This window comes from Pavona decussata, unplaced genomic scaffold, assembly GCF_977016875.1.
Source record: "Pavona decussata unplaced genomic scaffold, jaPavDecu1.1 SCAFFOLD_84, whole genome shotgun sequence".
Classification (NCBI taxonomy): Eukaryota; Metazoa; Cnidaria; class Anthozoa; order Scleractinia; family Agariciidae; genus Pavona; species Pavona decussata.
The window spans coordinates 212518-225960 of NW_028145502.1; the positions used below are offsets into that span (position 1 = coordinate 212518).

General features: G+C 38.3%; 1 protein-coding gene across 10 annotated transcripts in view; it reads right to left on the bottom strand.

The window, feature by feature from the left end:
- Positions 1-659: 659 nt before the first annotated feature.
- The window catches only part of LOC146475253 (tumor protein p73-like), a 31959-nt gene continuing 19175 nt past the window's right edge, over positions 660-13443 (bottom strand). For 5 of the 10 annotated variants that reach the window (XM_085115606.1, XM_085115607.1, XM_085115608.1 and 2 more), the window contains 9 exons: positions 10229-10248; positions 9465-9532; positions 8210-8362; positions 7325-7676; positions 6775-6885; positions 6211-6450; positions 6006-6085; positions 5199-5296; positions 660-2733 (listed from right to left, as the gene is read on the bottom strand). In XM_085115606.1, coding sequence (XP_084971732.1) covers positions 2640-2733; positions 5199-5296; positions 6006-6085; positions 6211-6450; positions 6775-6885; positions 7325-7676; positions 8210-8362; positions 9465-9532; positions 10229-10248 — 1216 coding nt within the window. In that variant the 3' untranslated portion in view covers positions 660-2639. Of the gene's footprint in view, positions 2734-5198; positions 5297-6005; positions 6086-6210; positions 6451-6774; positions 6886-7324; positions 7677-8209; positions 8363-9464; positions 9533-9723; positions 9782-10228; positions 10249-10651; positions 11076-13443 lie in introns of those variants that run through there. The other 5 variants (XM_085115611.1, XM_085115610.1, XM_085115605.1 and 2 more) reach the window with 5 other exon arrangements.

The following is a 13443-nucleotide window of genomic DNA, read 5'->3' on the forward strand; positions in this document are numbered from 1 at the left end:
GCTCTTTCGTTTAATTTGAATGATTACACAAGATACTTATCATGCACGTTCGGAAAATGTTTGATAACCGGGATTTGACTTAGAGGAGCAAAAGAAGGGAAAATGTGAAGGCAATCAGTTATGCTGTCTGTGAAAGGCAACAAAACATGTCAACAAAAATAAGGAGCCAATCATCAACGCCGGCCGGTGGGACACAGCCAATCACGTGACAGCCCCCCCTCTCACCCCACCCCTTTACTGATCTTCCAAACAATGTTGGCAGACTTCTGAATAAACCTTGCTGATTATGGGGATTTAAATGTTGTTCCTGGGCTTACAATCGGGCTGGGTTTGTTTGCTGAGGGCTTATTATTGGAGAGAATTTTGTTTTCAAAATGGTCGAGTTTGACAATAAAAACAAACTTTGCTTGACGCCTTCAGTGAAACAGCTTCAAACAGCCAAGGTATATTTTCATCGGAAGGCTGTTTGCGTTTAAGATTTGGGGGAGTAAGTACTGAGAGAGATTAACTTTTACCTGTTGTAGATGGAAAAATAACTTCTTCAACCGAGTTTTCAATCCAGTATCTGATCACTTCGGCCCCTCTTACCCAGGCGGAACTATCCTTTGCTGTACAGCAAAATATGAATTATCCCAACTAAATCACTCAAGGAATAAAACTTTTTTTTCTTTCAATTGAATTTATTAATTTTCTTCATCAAATCACACCCACGATCATACAGTTCCTGAGCAATCGCCCATCACGCGCGCTGCCCAAGTTTTTTTTAGCCAAGTAATTTATTTTTATAATATCAAATAATTTGAAGGCAACTCGTGTGAGCAGCGCATATTCGTGTCCCGCAAGGGGACAAAAATCATGGCGATAAAGTCCTACAAAATCCTCGAGAGACAGAGAAAACGTTAAATAAATCACCTTCAGGCTGTACAAGTTCGCCCAAAACCGTCCATGTGTTGTTTGAAGGAAATATTGTGCATTTGGAGGTTCTGCTATACGACGTTTAAAACATTTTGTGTATCTGTGTTATACCAACAAAGAAACTGAAAACTGAATGCTTTTTAGCCAGACCTGCGCTTTTCTCCATTTTCTCTCGAGGATGTTTGTAGAACAAATAAAAATACAGCATTTCCTATCATTTAAAGACAAAAGAACGACATTAGCTCTAATCCGTAGAAAATGAAAAGCAGGAAAAATGGCGACTACTAAGCGTTCTTGACATCGAGCTCTCGGGTAGCTATTTGCACAAAAACGTGCACAAACAAGTTAACAAAGCTTGAAAAAATGAAGAGTTTACTGCCAAGATGGCGGCTTTGCGAGGTAAACTGCTGAAACATCCAAACTGCAGAACGGTAATACAAGCGAATCAGAAAAATCAAGCTCGACTCTCCGCGTCTTAAAAAAAAGACAAACCGAAGAATTCTTTGAATTGCGCGGACTAGTTTGATAAAACGTCTTCCAATTCTTGCTAGGTAACTCTCAGCTTCATCCGCCATCTTTGCAAGAAAGATACAACACAACGCTCCTTTATTTAAAAACACGACCGCAGCCTGTGATTAAACATGCTGGTGAAGGAATGCGAGCAAAATAAGAGAAGTAATGTTTGGAAATGCTTCATTTTATAAGTTCGCATACATCACAAATCAAACTAATCAAAACCCAGCAATTCCATTCTGTAAAACCAAAACTTCATTGCGTATAATCGTGTGAAAATAGAAAACCATAAATGGCTTTATTAGCTTCGTACAACAAAGCAAAAGCGATAAATTATCATTCATTCACAGCTAAAATCACTGCTTAATGCTTTTCACGCCTAGCGTAAAGTGAACGAATTGGGAGGCCTCTGTACAATCAAAGATTCTTCCCCAATATATCAGTATTAGTTTTGGAATGCATGCGAGGCTTGCTTTAGAGTAACGAAAGCTCGCCAACGCATGTATGGGAAAATTTAACCGAAACAATGGCTAAATTCTGTAACGAAGAAGCCTCTTCTTCTTTAAGCGGGGTCTGAATAGTGCAAAACAAATATATAAAGAAAACAGCTGAGACGTGAACAACGTTTAACAGTTAGCTAAAAAACAAGTCAAACTATAAAATCTCCATGAATCTTTAGAAACAGTGAAAATGAAAGAAAAATGACCGCTCTATTCAGACCCTACTTTTAAGGAAATAAGTTGGAAACCAATTACCCTGCTAGCAGAGGTTTCTTTCTCGTAAGTCTTGTAGCATGTACGAAGTCGTCGCGTATCTTGTATTTCGCGTACTCGGCTTGTTTACTTCCCCGGGGAAGTTAACAAGCTGACTACGCGAAATACAAGAGACGCGACGACTTCGTACATGCTACAAGACTTACGAGAAAGAAACCTCTGCTAGCAGGTAGAAACAAATTAGCCGTAGCGCTAAAATAACAACTACCAAAAAGCACAGCTCGGCTGATAAAAATGAAGATATATGGAAAAGCTTGAAACAGACTCAAACACTAGGTTTGATATCCGAGTAAAACGCAAAACAAAAGGAGGATTGTGAAAGCAAACGTGAAACAACCGACTACACAGAAAAAAAGGGGGGAAAACACACCAGCGGCCATCTTGACGTAGTTCCACGATGTCGGTGCTTCACTCCAGATTTTACGTTCCCATCTTTCTTTACACTGAAGACAGACCTGTTCGCTTGAACACTGAACCAGGACTTCCAGAAGCTGAAGGCTGATCAGCTTCATCTTCGGATGTGCTTAGGACCCTGCAAAAGAGAAATACGACTTTTAATGATCGGCTTCCTCAGTCATAAAAAGATAAAGATTGGACCAAAAAACAACCATCATAGCGGGGAAGCATTGCTCAGTAGTGTTCATTTTCATGGTCAAAATAAATGGATTTCAATCGCCGAGTTAAGACTTAGAAGCACCTTGTACAGCACAATAAATAGCACTAGTCAGTAGCTTCCAAGTTAAATGCTTCAGAACTTCATTTCCAGACTCAAAAGCTAGAACTACCTTGTAAAACACAATGAATAGTACCACAAGGAAGTACTGCTCAGTAGCTTTTGGACTTCACGACAAAGGTAAAACTTGGAGATACGTTACATCACTCTAGGCTTCGTCTCGAAAACATTGTGTAACATTACAGTCACTTTACACATGTTTGGACAAGTTCTTGGCACTGGAAACCGGTATCGAGTGACATTTTACAACGTGCAGGGGCTCAACAAAGGGACACGACAAAGAAAACGGCACTTAACAACAACAGCAAGTGTTGATCTTCAGAGAGAGATCATGTTCAAACTAATTGGACTCACTGAAGGACCATGCAACAAAATTAAAGTAATACACAATAGCTTTTATATCAACGGTCACACTATGATTTTATTCCCGCCTGACAGATTCAAAAGTTAAAACCATCTTGCACACCATAATAAACAGTACCGGAGGTCAGTACCGCTGAGTAGCTTTCACTCAAATGGCTAGACACTGGCATTTTACCCGGCACTCGCTCAAAATGTAGAACAATCGACTTAGGTGAAGAGGTTAGCCTCATTACAATGTACAAACGCGTGTTGATCTTTGTTATCATGTTACTCGGCACGCTCCTATCACTTGACCTCAACAAAAAACTGCTCGATAATCCATTGTTCTAAAACGAGGTCAAGACGCTGGACAGTGAACACATGTATTGGGTTTAAAAGTTCGTGTTAACTGACGCAAATTCCCAGGCTAAATGCATGGATGATGATGCAATCGAACGTTCGCGTTTGCCTCGGAAACACCACAAGCTGTCAGAAATAATAATTAAACAATAAAGCAAAAACAGCTGTATATCCCATCTCGCCAAAACTTTGAGAAACAAGTTCGAGCAATTGTAAAGATCAAAGTTCGCTTTTACAAGAAAAAACGATGATTGTCGCCTGCATATGAACTAAATAAAACTCTGACAAACAGCAATTTTTTTCCGGCAACAATGACGTTTAAATTTACATTCGCAGGCAGAAGCTACACTGAAAAACGCTGAGAGGAAGAAAACTAGAGGTTCAAAGCACAAAAGTTGAAAAACATCACAGTGTAACGTTTGTAAATAACGTCATATACCCTTTTGTACCTTAAAATCAAATTATAAGATGCAGAAAAAGGTTTACGCGGAACGGCATAGTGTTCACTCGCCACGCTGCAACTCAAGAAAAAAGTTACTTTGTGATTAAACAAAACAGTTCGATTTTTTCTGAAAACTGTAAACACTTAGCATCACTTGTGTCAAAAGAGACGACATCCGAAAATATAGTAATAGACCTTAACTTATTTAGTTTTTATTGGTTTGTTAACCAGTTTTTTTTTTATTTTTCTGCTATTTTGCGTTTTACTTTATCAATAGAACCATGTCATGAGTAGCTTTCCAGAAAGACGGAAATGTTAACGAAGGATTAGCTCTCCTTGCTCTTCCGCTCTAAAATGCTGTTCCTGATCGGAAAATTACTGCCTTCAAGAGAACATTTAGTTTCGAGTGTTTAAGATCCGGTAACATTTTGGCAGATTTTCAAGGCATATGAACCGCGACTTCAAGACATCCTTTGCTTTTTCGCCAGTATAAAGCTATATCAACATCCGCGAGCGCTTTCGCAATTCACCGCATTGATGTTGAAACCTCTAGATAATATAAGCATCGAAAGCATCCTAGCTTTTCAACAATATACGTGTAATTATTGTAACTTGTATTATGATACACGTGTAACCTTACAAGGTGACAAGGCTCTATAGCGTTTCGAAGGAATTCAGCATTAAGCGAAAAAACAAGAGCGCTCAAACTCCTCTTCTCTTGTAAAACAGCGCAAACAACTCTAACAGGAGAAGTTATGCTATACGATATTTAGATGAAGAATCTTTCAGTTCCTCTCAATAAAAACTACCTACAAATACCTTCAGGGCGTTCATCGATAAAAGAACAAGACTCCAGAATTGAAATCACGACGTGTTTTCTTTAAGTTATTCAAATGAAAGCTACAGACCAATACTTCCCTGTGGCGCTGTTTGTTGAGATGTACAAGGTGGTTCTAACTTTCGAGTCTGTGGATGAAATCTTGAAGCGGGACACATGTATTCCAGTGAAAGCTCTTGTCCCGAGTTTGTTTCTCAAAATATTTTACAAAATTAAACGGTTGATTTTCTTAACCTTCTCTTTCAAAAGTTACCAGGGCTGATAACACTACTGTTTACTTACAAAGAATTATCAAGGCTTTGGAGATGAAGGCACTCAAACTTCTCTTCAAGTTTTTCCTTGAAGTCCATCAGTAACTCAAAGACATGACGATTCCTTGTCTGAAATAAAAAAAACAAATTAAACAAAATTAAATTGCTCTCATTTCATTCCCTCATTTTCTTCACGTGCACCACCTCCTTAACCCACCTTTTTCTCCAAAGTCACATCTCATTTGAGAAGAAATCCTAAAGTGTGACTATTGAACAATACATGTACTTCCCTGTGGTGCAGTTTATTCAGCTTTCCAAGAAAAACTAAAACCTAGCGATTCTAAATTTTGAGTCTGTGGATGAAATCCTAAAGTGTGACCATTTAAACGAAGCTACTGAGCAGTACTTTCCTGTGGTGCTGTTTATTCAGCTTTCCAAGAAAAACTAAAACCTAGCGATTCTAAATTTTGAGTCTGTGGATGAAATCCTAAAGTGTGACCATTTAAACGAAGCTACTGAGCAGTACTTTCCTGTGGTGCAGTTTATTCAGCTTTCCAAGAAAAACTAAAACCTAGCGATTCTAAATTTTGAGTCTGTGGATGAAATCCTAAAGTGTGACCATTTAAACGAAGCTACTGAGCAGTACTTTCCTGTGGTGCAGTTTATTCAGCTTTCCAAGAAAAACTAAAACCTAGCGATTCTAAATTTTGAGTCTGTGGATGAAATCCTAAAGTGTGACCATTTAAACGAAGCTACTGAGCAGTACTTTCCTCTCGCAACTTCTGAACACACAAATAAATTATTACCGTTTAACCTCTTTACTGCTAAACTGGCTTACCGTGATCACATATTCCTCGTCCGAATTTGTTCTTGAGCTTGTTCGTCGTCTCTTTGCGCCTGGCCCTTTGTTACCTGATCCTAAAAGGAATCAGAGATAAAATTTTGAAAAATTTATCTTGCACATAATAGTAATGGTATAAAGTCAGTGATTTTCCGAGCTAGCGTCTTTCCAAGTAATTATAGTTCAACTACACAAGACTAACCACGTCTTGAGCGCTTGCCAAGTCCCTGTGAAGTGCTTGACTCTCCACTTACTGCCTTTTCATCTGATTTGCGGTCTCGCCCAGGGCAAGCACACACTCTGATCTCCACCACTCGCCGGCCGAGGGTCTGCCCATCTCTCTCCAGTGTAAAAATCACTTCAACTGGTCTTCGGCTTGGTCCAGAGGCACAGCTTGAAAAGCACATGAAGGCAAACATTTCGGTCACATACTCGGTTCCCACTGCAAAGAAAACGAAAAGATTTAGCAAAACACTTCTCAGATCAGAAATCTGAAGATTGCACGATATATTGTATTCTCCTTGCACTCACGTTGGTCTCATACCTAACTCGATATATATTCATACTGTGTGGACAGCAAAAACTACTCATTATTAAAAGATAGAAATTTTCTGTGTGTACCAGGCAACTAATATGGTTGGGTGCTTACCAAAACTTTACAATGTACATGTAAGAAGTATACTCAATTTGCATTGACTTTCAGAGGCTTAGATTTACCGAGAAACAACATGAAAGAGCTACAATGAGCACAAGTATATGTACAAACCTTGAGGTCCATTGTAGGGCAGTATAACAGAGTGTCTCATTGACTCCGGGCAAGTGTGATAATGGGCAGATGGGTTGTTGCTACGGATAAACTGGTCTTTTGGAGCAGAGCCTGTAAAACACAAAAAAATGACAAAATGTTAACCAAAAAGCGCTAAAGAAGAAAGGTCCTGTTACCAAAGTAACCAATTGAATTTATCATTATGTGTGTATGTATGAATCAAACAAATATTCTTCTATGTCTTCTTCTTCTCAACCTCTGTATCTAGAAATATGCCCAACTCTTACAAAGGATATGTTGTAGTTGTAGTAGATTATAACCAAAACGTTCAGTATCAGTCTCAAAATATATTTTCTCCTCATATTTTGTTTGATGGTTACTTCTAAGAATTAGTTACCTGTCTGCTTGACTTTGTTAGGAGAAACTAGGTGTCGATTATAAGAATTTAGTGGTACATCAAGACAGTGTGTTGAATTAACTTGTCAGCTGTGAAGTAATTTTTATTTGATTTTTTTGGGGAGGAACAATATTTGACAAAAAATGTTTGTACCATCATTGGAGCTTTCCATGTGGTTTGGACACCTCTTCACAATGTCATGCAAGTTAGTGGATCCTTTGAACACAGCAACAGCCCTCAGAACTGTTCCAGGTGGTGGCAGCATGTGAGTCTTAAACTTTATTGGGCAGAAACTTGCCAGATTGACATACAATTTCTTACAAACATCAGAGTAGGTCCATGTAGCAGACTTTGAGGCAGACTCTGTCAACGGACCAAATGAAATTTCAAATCCCATGTCACCTGGGTACTCTGATGTGCTCGGAATTGTAGGAAGGCGCGACATGAACATGCTTGTAGGGGAGTTTGATGCAGCTGTAGTTGAACCATCACCAAAGTTGCTACACTGTTGAGAAATCATCAGGAATTTTATTTAGTTCAAACTCTTTAACTTAAACAACTCTAAAATGCTCATAAGTGTTATGTGTGGTACACTCTTGGATACTTCCTTATCCAGACTGGATATCCTGGAGCTCTGTTCATCCGGAACACTGAAAAATTTCAAGTGCATTTTCCTCCAATTTATCTAAAATTGGCCAATGGAAGGACAAGCTCAGACACTGTCCTCTTCAGTCTTTAGTCACAGGCAAGTTTCCCTTGCCAACTAAGACGTGGCCAATTATCAAGTTCGGATAACAAGATTACTTGCTGCTAGCACATTTGGAAAGAGCTGCAGGTAGCCTGTTTGCAGGCATCTTACTCCGCCACCTTTCGAGGCACAAGATTTCAGTGATTACACAGGCTTTCCCAGTATGGATGGCATGCTAGTCCATCCCAGGGTCAAGACTGCCCCAAATTCAATTTGTCAGATAATTTGTCAATTTGTCTAGCATGACAGCAAAAAAAAAAACTAATAAGATGAAATAAAAATTCACTTACAGTGTCATAAGGTGTTGAGTTGATGGGGGAGACAGAAGTGTTCCTGCTCACAAGGGCAGAACTTGGTGAGTATTGGGATGCTGGGATGTTATGTGGATAAGCAGGAGGTTGAGGGCTGGTGGTGGTGGGTGACTGAGAACTTGAGACGTACTGCTATGAGGTAAAAAGAATGCAAATAAATATAATAAAAATCAAACATGGTTGATGCAGTAAAAAAAAACTGTGAATGGCAACTTGCGTGCAATAGACATTAACAGTGTACACAACAACAACCAGGATTTGGAAAGAGCTGAAAGAGCTGTCGAAATTTGTCATCTACCAAATATGGTTGATCCATTCCCCCATTTTGATGACTCCCCATTCCCTGGCAACCCACTCTCAATAATTATTTATAAGTTAGCCATCCTTTCATACAGGCAAGCCTAAAGTCAATAAATTTGCTTCTAACAGAAAATTGGGTCATGGGATATGATGACTCAAACGGGGTAGCCAGAAGGACTTTGAGGTGAGATTAGTTTCCAATTAACCATAAGTGAAACTTTCAGAAACAAAAATGAACAGCTCAATTAAACCACTGTAAAAGATGAAGAGCTAATGACAGCATCATTGCTATACATGTAATTAGCTTGATGTCCACCCACTTGTTTTACATGAGGAAAGTTGGGCAACAATTGTTCCACATTAGCCACACCTACTAACTATTCAAAAACCTTGACAAAAATGTTTCTCTACAAGGTTCTGGGATTAAAATACAAGTTTTCTAGACCAAATATATTTTATGCATGAGCACACATTCTTATAAACAGCCACTATAAATGTGCAAAACCTCCCTGAATCCTTCATTGTTGCTGTCTGCATAGACAAAAAACATTTCCTCAATTAAACCAAAACTCGAGGTGATCAATGCAATTGGAAATAGTTTTCTGTCTTAGTTTATTATTGGCTTTGCTCAAACCCAATTCCTTAACATGATGAAAATTTGCATATGTTAATTTAATACATAATGCAGAAGGAAATTTGTCATTTTGTCCCACAAGGAAATTATTTTGCTTTGATCTGTTACATCTACACAAAAACAAAAATTCATGTGAACTGGATATTAGGGGAAAAGATTCTCTGTTGTTCAAAGAAACATGAATGTTCTACAGGTCTTAATTTGCCAAAAAAATGACATCATGGTCAGAATTGTGTATTATGCTGACAAAAGCAAAACAACGCAAGATTGAAAATTTAACACATCATTAGCTTTGCTTACATGAAATTGCTGTCCAAACGACCTTATGTCATTTTGTACTCCTCCAAAATTCAAACTGTCGTGAGAGTCTGCAAAGTAAGCCAAAAATATATGAAATTAGCTAAATTTGACTTCCTCCGGAGGAAGCTACTGCGTAGTTGCAATGTTTTGTTTGGACGACCTCCAAATAGGCCATACTTTGACAGCAGTGAATCCCATAGTTATATTGCAGAGCTGAACAATTCAAGATCAGGAAGTCAATCAAGAAAAGGAAACTTACAGATCACTGAGATTTTTTTTTTCATCACTTAAATATGCTTCCAGTGAGCTTTTCTGTTGCACAGTAACATGAGCACAAACAACACACTTGAATGATTATCCTGCAGCTTAATTTAAGATCCGCCTACCAGGGGCAGAGGTGATTATCATTCACTTTATGATCCGTGTTATCTCAAGTTACAACCACTAGAGTTTATATTCTGTAACCCAATACAAAACAACAAAAAAGGTCAGATACTCGATCTCTGCACAGTTCGCTGAAAATAATGTTGCATCACTGGTTCTGAAAGTAACTCCTAATTGAATTGAACAGAAATCACATATTTAATTTGAATGTAGTTCAAAACCAAAGTTTTTATGAACTTCTATCAGCAACTACATACTTAAAATTTGAATGCAGTGATATTTGCTTGCTGGTGCAAAATATTTTTTTCAACCATGATACATGTAGTTTTAATATACTTGTAAAATAAACTGACAAGTGCATTTGTAGGTCAACCACATACCTTCTCCCATGGACAGGAAGCTGAAAGAGAAAGAGATTAAACTATAAGATTTTTACAGAAACGAAAACAATGATATATAACCCCCAAATGAGAATGTTTCATCATGCATGACACTGTTCCTTAAAATAACTGCAGTGGATGAAATTTCTTGGGTAACCCCAAATGTTCAAGTGTGACATTCCCCTTCAAAATTCTTGCAAACTCCTACAATACATTGTTCCAATCACCACTCATAACACCACACCATCATATTCAAACTCCTAAGAACTTTTGCACCAGGAACTTGAAATTCAGATGCAGGCAGAGCTTTGCATTAAATATATTTAATTTAGTAGCCAAATTTTGTAGCCACAGAATCAAAGACCTTGGCCAGCTAGTGCCAAACAAGAAAGAACTATCTTGATTTAAATGAACAGATCCTACCTAAAGCTTAACTCTTTTTGATCCCACATCTTTGGCAGACTGCTTTCGAATGTACACATCTTAGATTGAGAAACAAATTGTCCACGTACAATCGAACCTCTAATATGTGACTGACCTGAAGACTGACTTTAAATAACGACAACACTGTGCTGACTAAGCTGAATACCTCAAGGAGTTGTTATTTAACAACTACAGAACCAATCACCATCTTTATGCCAACCATTGTTCGTGTGCCAAGATTAACAAGCACAGTACAAAGGACATTGTGATCTCAGCCAGTGAAATTGGTTCAATAGCCAATCAGACAATACAAACATGTGATAACCACACCAGCATGAGGCTTGCAACAACAAACCCTTTGATCTTTTCAAAGCTGGAACATATCATCACTACCACAGTCTGATATTGTTATCTTTACAGATCTTGTGTAATATGGTAATTAAAACAATTGAGACAACAAAAGAAATGTGATCTTCCTGCAACAGCTGATAAATCTGAGGATTTGAATTAGTGGCAAAAACAACATTAATTATTTTTATTTTTAACTTGTCACTGTTACCAAATAAAGAGTAGAACTTTCAAGAACATTTTTTTCCATCGCAAAGGAATTCCTGCTGTCTTGTAGAAAAGACACCTGGCATGCTAAATGATTCAGAACTTACTTGCTAAAATTTATATTAAGTAACTGTAAAAAGAAAGAATTATCCAAAGAGAAGTAGTTAAGACTAATCTTCCTTAACCTTGGTGAGCCCACTGCACTTAACTTTTACATCCAAACAATCCATTCCCTTATCTGATTTCCAGTTGCCTTTCCAACAACACTTGCCAAAATGTCGCCAAAGTGTTTACACTCAAAATGGATTTTGCCTCAACAGGTGTCATAAAAAATCTTTCAGTCTTAGCTTAATTTTGGAAGCAAAATTCTGCATACTACAAGTTACCAAGCATGAATTTTTATCAGTACTTTTTCTCCTGAAATTGGCTGAAGTCAACACTTGATCTTATGTTTGATTTTGTGTAGTTTTCCAACGATGGACGAAATCCTGAAGAGTGACTTTTTAGTTGTAACTTAAAAAAAATAATTTTTTGCAGAAGACACACTTTTTCGTTTAATATATTGGTGATGTTGATGTGGATCTGTAGTGAAATCCTGATGCCACTCACTGAAAACTTTCATTTGCTGATTTATAATGATTATTGTAATGGTTTGTAAAAGCAAATGGAGAAATATCTGTAATTTGTACAACAAATCAAGACACAATGACCACATCTGCTTGACAACTTATTGCTTCAACAGAACAAAAAAAATGCTTCTGAACACTCAAAAGATTTGAAATGTTAGATGATATTTTCATCACAAGGTCTTAGATTCTTGGTCGATGAGAATTGTAAAGGAATACGCAAAAAAACTGTGAATAATAGAAGTCGTGGAGAGATACCCATGATGATGGCCATTGCTGACATTACACAATTGGTCATGGGCAAGCCCACACTGGTTCAAAATATGACTTCTATTTGACAAAAACAAAGCTAAATTAAGCCCCTAAAAGCTAATGCCAAGAACCAAAACCAAAATGACTGATGACTGACATGGCTGGAAGCTGCCCAGTAAATTAATAAGTCAAATGATATCATGTCCATTTGATTTCAATTAGGAATTAGGCACCAGGCCTTGCTGAAGTATCAGGAGATGTCCAAAGGGCAAACATGAAAAGTTGCTAATAATAAGTTGCCAAGAAAGAAACTCAAAAACAGTCTCACTTTCTTTGAAGTAAACATACTTCCTATTTCTCAAACAGCGGCCTTGGAACTGTATTACAGGAGGGTGACAAGGGTTTGCTGTGTTGTAACTTTTACTCACCCACCTCCCTCCTTCCCTCCCTCCCCCCCCCCCCCCTTCCCCCTCACTCAGGGTTAAAAGTACTTCCCACTTCTCAAAACTGTTTATTTTTTTTTATATATGGGAGGGTGACCTTTCCCCCCTCCCCCTCAGGGTTAACCCACTTCTTTGTTTCCAGCTATCTCACTCTCTAGGTGATCCTCGACCCCCCCCCCCCCCCCACCCAACCCACCCATTTTTTTTCAGCCCCTGAGGAAGGTTTGTATTGCAAACCAAAATGTCACACAAAAAAAATTTTTTAAATATACTTCAGTCATTCTAACCTTTTTCGTTTATTTTGATCAAGTTTGCCACCTTCACCGTTAAGATCACCCTGCTGTCTATATTTTGCATTTGAAAAAATTTGCTGATCCAGGTCTACGAGAGATCCGGCACCACTCATCGGTTTGTCGCGATGGTCTTCTAGATTTTAATAATAGGCTGAGACAGGGCAGGGGGGTACAATTATTGTATCCTCCCGCCCTGTCTCAGCCTACCCCACTGATTGATTTAATTATTTAGCTTAGCAGAAAAAGACAAAAAAGTTGATAATGATAAAGGAAAATGATAATGACCAAAATCCACATCTTGTTTACAACCAGCCTGAATCAAAAAGTATCCAGCCTGAATAAATACTATAAAATGCACTCTCCTACATGTATTCACTCACCCCTCCCTCAACCCAAAATTTGGTCACACTTAGGACTCTCCCACTATGGGATTGTATCAGCAGATTCAGAAATATGTTATCACAAAAACAATCCCCCCACTTCTCCCCCCTTCCACTCTAAAATTCCAGGGGGCGAGGGGATGTCTCCACCACCAAAAAGATTCAAGGCAATGCGAGGCGTTCTCGGAAAAAAAATTCATTCCATGAAGGACATGTAGTTATATTCTGGACCTACAATGGTAT